Genomic DNA, 8,112 nt, shown 5'->3' with positions numbered 1-8,112 from the left:
TCTCCAGCACGATAATAGTAAGTTTCTCTCCTGCCGATGTCCATGTCCCTGTCAGCGTGTCCCACCCAAAATTAACCAAGCTTCCAGGTGTAGATTGCTGACTTAGCCTGGCGGTAGCATTGTCAGTGTCCACCAGATTGATGTTCAGATCTTTGAGCTTCTTGAGTCGCTTGAGGGCAGGTGATTTCAGGTCTGGCGTCCACAGGGGCTTCTTGCACTTGGGTACCACTAGTATGTAGTAGTAGTAGTAGTAGTAGTAGTAGTAGTAGTAGTAGTAGTAGACCTGAGGTTGAGTTGAGGTGGTCCAGCACTCTGGATATCAGACTGAGCGGCGGAAACGGCCATGCTAGTCAGTAATGCCAAGATCTGCTGAACGCGTTGTAGAGGCAGGCGTTCGAGTTTTGCTTTGATGGGTGGACGAGCTCACAGCTCACCTGGTATTAAGTGGTCACTGGAGCCCATAGACGTCTAGAACGTAAATGCGCCACCTACCTTGAGATATAAGATCTAAGGTCTCAAGTATAGTTACAACGGCTGCCCCACCCTTCAAACCGAGACTCACCACTGCTTCAGGGCAAAATACCTACTCGCGCGGACTCACAAGAGGTAAACAGTTTTTTATCCATGAGCGGTCCGAGACGCGAACAAGTTCCCCACAGGCTGAATAGCCTAGTAGTTGCTTTTTCTGTGAGATACCACTCCAAGCCGCCGCGATTGCGTAAGAGGTGATCGGCTTCAGTGTTGTACAGTCCCGGTAGGTGGTGAGGGAGAAGTACAACTTTGAGGTGGTCTATTAAGTTAAGCAATTTTCCAGTCAGATCTAGCAATTATCGTGACCGGGTTCCTCCCTCGTTCTTTATGTAGGAAAATTCTGTTCTGTTGTTTACAAGGGCTCCCCACTGAATGTCCGACGCGTCGGTGATGACGTGGTTCGTGGCCATTCTCTGTGGATGAATTGGTGTGCTCTGACTAACTTTCTCTAACCACCAATCCAGCTCTGTACGTACCTCGTCCGAATACTGCTTTGGTAAATGAGGATACCTCCTGAGCTTGTTGCTGTGGTACTGCAAGGACTCGGCAAAGCAACTTTCCCCGGTGGGTGATGAAAGTCGCAAAGTTGAGATATCCTAAGAGGCTTTGCGCCTGCTTTAGGTTCCAACCGCCGGCAGTAAGTCGCACGAGCAAATTCTTGGGCAGGGACTTTGTCTTGGATTTGGTGTCCCATACGATTCCCAGAAAGTCTATCAAGCTCGTCAGTGTCATAACCGGTTGCTTAGATAGGTGGACGAGTTTACAGCTTACCTGGTGTTAAGTGGTTACTGGAGGCCATAGACATCTACAGCGTAAATGCCGCCACCCACCTTGAGATATGAGTTCTAAGGTGTCAGTATAGTTACTTAAGATTTCAACAGGTCTTTTGCCCTTGTAGGCAGACGAGCATACGGCCCACCTGAAGGTGAATAGTTACAGTCGCCGATGGACTTCAGCAACGCCAGGGGCAGAGCCAAGCCGCTGCCTACTGCTTAATTCTCTCCACAAGCCTCGTTTGAAGAAGGACATGTCATAGCGCTCGGGAAACACCGTGGAGGGAGCTCATTCCATAGCCAGCTGGTACGTGGCAAAAAAGACCTCTGGAAACGCACTGTCAATGAACGCAGCGGTTCCAGATAATATGGATAAGCTTTACTCCGATGGCGGGAGATGTTCTGCCCTGGTGTACAAGCAGATAACCACTAGTCGCAGACCCTTCTGGCGAAGTATTTCGGCTATTTAGTTTGTCACTGAAGCAAAAATCCGCGGTGGTGCAGCTAAGCCGAATGGCAGACATATCATCTGAAGTAGACGACCCTGATAACTGATCCCGAGAAACGTCATAGATAGATGATAATAGGCCTGGCTCAAATCCAGTTTGACATTCCAATCTGTTATAAAACTTAGGAACTCGATGGTGGAAAAGGTGAAAAAGACTGTTTCATGTACTTGTTCAATGCCTTGAGGTTGAAAATTGTTCGATTTTTTATTGGTCTTGGGAAGTATGAAAAGAGGAAATCTGAAAGACTGTGTCGGGGGTGCGGGTTCTAAAGCTCTTGAATTAAATTTTGGATTTTGATTGACATCAAGTTATTATTAATTTCAATATTACGTTTGGTGGATCGAGTCCAGGTGTTTCGATATAGTCTTAGACATCCGCCTGAAAATGCTGTTGAGTAATTTATTTTTATTTCCTGATTTTCGTTCCACTTTGTACTTGTTCCCCCCTCCCCCCGTTTTTCTTGCTGAGGAATTATTTGGATAGCATCGCTCAGAATATCTGTTTTCGGCCTCTTTAGATGTATTGGAATGTGGCCTACCTCGACATGGCTTTGCATTGGCAGTACAAGCCGAGGGTTCCGGCGATGCGGGCCGGATGCGAGTAGCAGACGGTGTCGCTTTTGTAATTTATCAATACCACCAATTTTCTGTATATATGCCAATAATAAGTTGGGGTTAAACATATAATCACAATAAGAAGATATTTTCTCTATATCTTCCCTGATATATCTATCCTTTAATTTCTTTACGAGGTATCTACGACGCTATCATATAACCTCGGCTCGCTTACCGAAAATTATTTGAAGGATATCGTTAGAAACTTTTATAGGCGAAATCGTTACCGAATAGCGGTTTAAACTTTTCGTAAAAGGCGGAAGTATTAAGCTGAACATTCTCTGAATTTGACCCGTCGGCAAGGTTTTGTATGGCAGCATAACGCATTCGTTCTGTGCCAAAAGAGCATTAGATAACGCAGGAAAACATTTTTTTTTTTTTTTAACCTCCGAATACTGTACCGCTTTCCAAGTCGGCTAGTCAAATCTTTGCATATCTGGTTCTTTTATAGAAATGCTCAAATTTCAAAACCTACCCGCTTCTGGTAACGGACGGTCTGGTGGCAGACGTAAAAACTATTCGTCGTTGTCTAATTTCGATTGGAAGTTGAAACCAGATCAGACATTATTATTATAAGATGTTGGTATTTGTAAGTGTAAAGGCGGGACCACTGGTGCACGACCAGTAATAGCATGATTCGAAGTTAAAATATTATTCACATGACTCACCCATTATTGCGACAGTAAGTCAAACCTTTTATTCAGATCTCGCGACCAGTCACTTTTTCGAAGTTTTCTTGCTGGTCCCTAGTCTTTATTTTCCGACGAACTCGAAGAAATATCCGAAGAAATCGAAGAACTATCCTCACTTAAATTTTACTTTGAAAGGCGCGATAACCTCGTCACTCATTGTAGAGCCTTGGAGGTTTCACGAAACGGAAGATAATCATAACACTTGTTTGAAACAAACTTTCTACTTCAAATCTCGAAAGTTGCTTATAACATTTTAAATTTCTAACTTCTTAAAATATTAACGACTGCACGTGGGAAAAAACGACGCAACAATGACAAATATGGCGGCTTGTCTTTGCTTGTTGGTTCGGTTCCAGACGTTATAGAGGGCGCTGTAGATGGGACTTAGGAAACGGAAGTAGTCAAATTTAGCGACCTGCAGTGGAAATCATACGATGTACTCTCATAATGGACTTCGGACGTCAAACGGAACACATAATACCAAGCCAGGTTATCGACACACGTCAGTAAATTAGCGTCGGATCTAGGAGGCACAGGAGCAGTGCAGTTTACTAGATTAAGGAGGCACAGTATACCTACCTTACAGAATGAAAATTAAATCTTATAATAAAAGATGAAGGTGTCACTGGACATCTGATTCTGTTTATATATCTATTAAGATTAAAATCAGCCAAAGGAATAGCTCATTGTTAACTGAAAAACAAATCGCTGCGCGACATTATAACAAAAGAGAAAAAAAAACTATATCTACAATTTCGGTCATTGTATTCCCGCCAAAATCTTCAAACCATAGATTTTTTAGTACAATTTTTCCTTAACAGAAAAGGCAAGGAGATCTAAGCCCATACAGCCTTGTCTGTTGTATCAAACCATAGACTACTTATCACTGAGACAAATATCTACAAAGCAAACTTGACACATAGATTATACACATACACATAACTTGACATTTTTAATCATTTACCTGTTTTTGGCAATTCTTGCATTTCTTGCACAAATCTATTCTAAGTTGGGTATAGTTTGTATTATTGGGGTAGAATCATTTATTAGATACATACACTTGAGTAAAACTGTTTTAACTTTTCGACGCAGAGAAATTAATCTGAACCGCAGTCAAACGTTAACATTTTAGTAAAATACAAAGAGATTTCTAATAAACACGAAGGTACAAATACACTAGGTATGTAATTGTAGTAATTTATATTAATGTACCTATGTAATAATTTACCTTCAAGGTAATTGTTGTAATTGTGAAGTAGTTATTTAGAAACTATGTAATTAAAATTTTTTAGGGGTCAATAAATATCGCATTAATCTTATAAACATGTCGAGCACAAATTATACAACGCGCACGGAGGGACAGACAAAAATATGTACTATAATATGGACCATACCTACGTTCGTCAATCTGTTGGAAAATGTGACCAAGAGGGAATTTCGAGTTGAAAAAGCTAAAGACCCAAAAACGGAATTTACTCACTCTAAGTTCCAATTGAAAATGCAATTTTTGGGCCGTTATAATGACATAATAGAGATTTCTTATCTATCACCAAATCCGGTTTTTTTGAAGTCCATTCTAACAATTTGTTTAAAAAGATTTGAAGAAAGAACAATAGTAATAAAGGAGTATCACACGGTTCAGGCAAACAAATGGCAGTACTTGGCTACATTATTCAAACGAGATATAGCAAGCTATGATGGCCGTGATATATTCCTCCTTAGTGATGGAAGTTTACGACTTAAAGTACAATTTATGGTCACCAATGATATAAAAATAGACCGTTCAACAGTACCTGAAGCACAACTCAGCAATGACTTAGAGAATTTACTCAATGATGGGTTGTTCTCTGATGTAATAATCAAGTCTGCAGAGGGTATCGAGTTCAAAGTCCACAAGGCTGTGTTGGCCAGCCGTAGTGCTGTTCTAAAAGCTCATTTTGAACACAACACCACAGAATGCTACACTAATGTTATTGAATCGCTTTTAGAATCAACAGTATTACAAGAAGTACTAACATTTATTTATAGTGACAAAGCTCCTAGAGTTGATGACATTCCAGAAAAGCTTCTAGCAGCTGCCGATTACTACCAACTTAACAGACTAAAGAGCTTATGCGAGGAAGCATTGCATAAAAAATTGACAGTAGAGAATGCTATAGAAACATTACAATTAGCTGATTTACATTCAGCAAATACATTGAAACAACTCACTCTTGAATTTATAAAAGATGGACAAGCAAAGCTTATAACAAAAACTGAAGGATGGGCCCAAGTAAAATCTGTTGATTTAATCAAAAGAATCTATGAATACATCATGGCAGATGATTTCGATGCTGATATAAAATGATGTTGCAACAACAATATTCATCAAATTGATCTCATGAACTCATAATGATAATCTTTAAAGTATGCTGTGTCTCATTACAATATAAAATTAGTTTCAAATGTTATAATCAAATATTGAAAGCCTGAAAATAAGGACTAAGCTAGTAGCAGTATTGGATAGGTAATTCACTTTGTATGCTGTTTGATTAGCTAAAAATAATTTTACGCATTTATATAAAAAACACATTTTTTTTGTTATTTATCGAATCATCAAGGTACTTTGAACTTTGAGACTTAATTTAGATTTAAAAATGTATTGCGTATGTTTATTTAAAATTTGTGAGCAGATTAACCACTCCATATAAGGGAGTTACGAAGTACATTTTAAATATTTTTTTAAAGATAGAATTTTCTTGAAGATTGTTTTGTTTGTTAATACTTAATTTTGATTGTTTAAATTAATTTTTCTCTTTTACAAATTCATACAAATAATTAAGACTACTCGTGAGGTTCAAACTTGTTATTATTTTAGAGATTAATTAAATTAACTTAATAAATATGATAGTTAACTTTAACAATAGTTTTAATGGATTTTTTATATTGAAGTTGTTGTAAACCCTCTTTAATCACTCTTAGCAATTTGGGTCCTGTACCAGCTCCTATTTAGTTCCTGCTGTAATATCAGATATTAAGTGTAAGTTAAAATATGTAAAATGTATTATTAGATGTTATTTCTTTTGTATGAATTTATTGTGCAATGTTTGAACTAGTAAGGTATCTAATAGGATGTTACGATCTGAATCACAGAGAAGCTTGTAAACCTTTAGCTCTGCAACAATTATTTTTAGGACTTTTATATCTGCACAGACATGTAATTAATCATATTTTTGCACAAGCTAAAGGAACTTTTTTGATATCTGGTAGCTGTTAAAATAGTGTTAAGAATATAAAGATTACTATGATTTGTCTATGTTTCAGCAAAAACAACATTATAGGAAATCTTTTTTTATTTGATGATGAAATTAATTATTCTATTTACATATTAAATTATATTCTATGTATTATTTTAATTTTCTTGTTCACTGTCACTTTGATCACTGCTAGTAGAGTCACTATCACTCACATATGTTATAATGTTTTTCCTATTTGTATTTTCAAATAAGTCTTCGTTTGGTTTATTTTCAGATTTATTGTCCTCAAACTGTTTAGGCCATACATTGTTTTCTTTATAGAATTTTATTGAGTCTTTATTCATTATTTTAACAATTTCAGCCTTAACTTTGTCTCCTTCAGGGATTGGTTCAACTAATATGTAATCTCCGCGTTTAACCCATATGTTTTTACGGAATTTAGTTGGCATTGAAACTAGATATTCTTCGCCTGTTGGTGTAGTAATCTAAAAATAAGTTTTATTATCGATTATTGATTTTGTTGTATTCTAATATTAAAATGAAGCGAACAACTTAGTCGAGGAATTAAGGTTATGTTTACGTTTGCAATTATTTTATTTTTTTAATGTGCCCCAATTTTTAATAATGATGGTACCTCGTGTAAATTATTTCCTTTACTTTTAACAACTTTAACGATGTTCTGATTGTCTTTTGGCAATTCGTAATCGTCCCAAAGAGCTTCATTCATAACATGCTTTCTTTTAGACACTTTTGACATTTTCACGAAACTTCATATAGCGGTATAGGTGTAAACTTGTGTTTATTGTTATAAATAAAGTTCGATGTTTAAAAATTTAGAGTTAAATACAATAAATGTAGAGCAAAAACAAAATTCAACATTTGCTACAAATTTGCTGTCAAAAGTACTTGGCACTGGAGATGACGTTCTGCATTGTATTTTTATAATCCTTCATTTAACAGGCAAAAGAAACTTAGCCCAAACGTAAAAGTTCATTTGACATTCGGAACATCTCAACATAACAATAAAACACATCCATATGAAAGACATCGTGCTTCTTATTTATTAACGAACTGGATTCTAATAATTTGAACCTAAACTTCATTTGCTGTTGTTTACTTGGAATCGTAAAATAAAATGAAATGGAAATTTATTAAAAAACCTCGACTCTCCGTCTCTCTGCAGTAGTTTATATTTATGGTCAGTTAAAAAAAGTAGAAGAGCCTGCTGTATCTTGCGAAGCTTAAGACACCTTTTTCGGCTGCTTTAATGAGGTAGCGGCTGAAAACGACAGCAATCAATATCACTATCAAAATATAACACGCGATTGCACGTGAGAACGCGATGCTTGAACTGGGTGCTTAATGCGAGATTTTTAACGTTCTCGATAGCGCAAAAGTTAACTCAAATCTATATGCAGTTGGAACAACGCCCCTAGTTACAAAAGTACCAACTCTATACAAATTTTTTTTATTGCCCTTGCAGGCACGTCGGCAGGACGATCGTACGGCCCATCTGTTGGTGAGTGGCTACTGTTATTCATGAACTTCAGCAATGCCAGGGGCAGAGCCAAGCCGCTGCCTACCATTGAGTACCTACTCTCCACAAGCCTTGTTTGAAGAAAAATATTTCATAACGCTCGGGAAACACTGTAGAGGGGAGTTCATTGCAAAACCGCATGGTACGTGACAAAAAAGATCTCTGGAAACAAACTGGACGAACGCAGTGGGTCCAGGTAGTATGGGTGAGCTCTACTCCG

At 37.5% G+C, this 8,112-nt stretch overlaps 2 protein-coding genes across 2 annotated transcripts; one reads left to right on the top strand and one right to left on the bottom strand.

Annotated features, from left to right (window-relative positions):
• Positions 1–4,049: 4,049 nt before the first annotated feature.
• Positions 4,050–6,022, top strand: LOC101737144 (speckle-type POZ protein-like). Its single transcript, XM_004923744.5, has 2 exons — positions 4,050–4,299; positions 4,412–6,022. Exon 2 carries the CDS (start codon positions 4,444–4,446, stop codon positions 5,464–5,466), a length of 1,023 nt encoding a protein of 340 aa, XP_004923801.1. The 5' UTR covers positions 4,050–4,299; positions 4,412–4,443; the 3' UTR covers positions 5,467–6,022.
• A 473-nt stretch (positions 6,023–6,495) lies between these two features.
• Positions 6,496–7,232, bottom strand: LOC732886 (translation initiation factor 1a; the record flags this gene model as incomplete). Its single annotated transcript, NM_001046887.1, is given in 2 exon segments — positions 6,496–6,840; positions 6,990–7,232. Coding segments are annotated over 2 exon segments (453 nt in total). The 3' UTR covers positions 6,496–6,510.
• Between the last annotated feature and the right edge of the window lie 880 nt (positions 7,233–8,112).

This window comes from Bombyx mori, chromosome 14, assembly GCF_030269925.1.
Source record: "Bombyx mori chromosome 14, ASM3026992v2".
Classification (NCBI taxonomy): domain Eukaryota; kingdom Metazoa; phylum Arthropoda; class Insecta; order Lepidoptera; family Bombycidae; genus Bombyx; species Bombyx mori.
Note: the sequence above shows the minus strand (reverse complement) of the source record. Positions and strands in the feature narration are given on the sequence as shown.

Excerpts from the sequence above, each read along its gene's own strand:
- LOC101737144 (XM_004923744.5), top strand. The coding sequence starts at position 4,444 with ATGTCGAGCACAAATTATACAACGCGCACGGAGGGACAGACAAAAATA.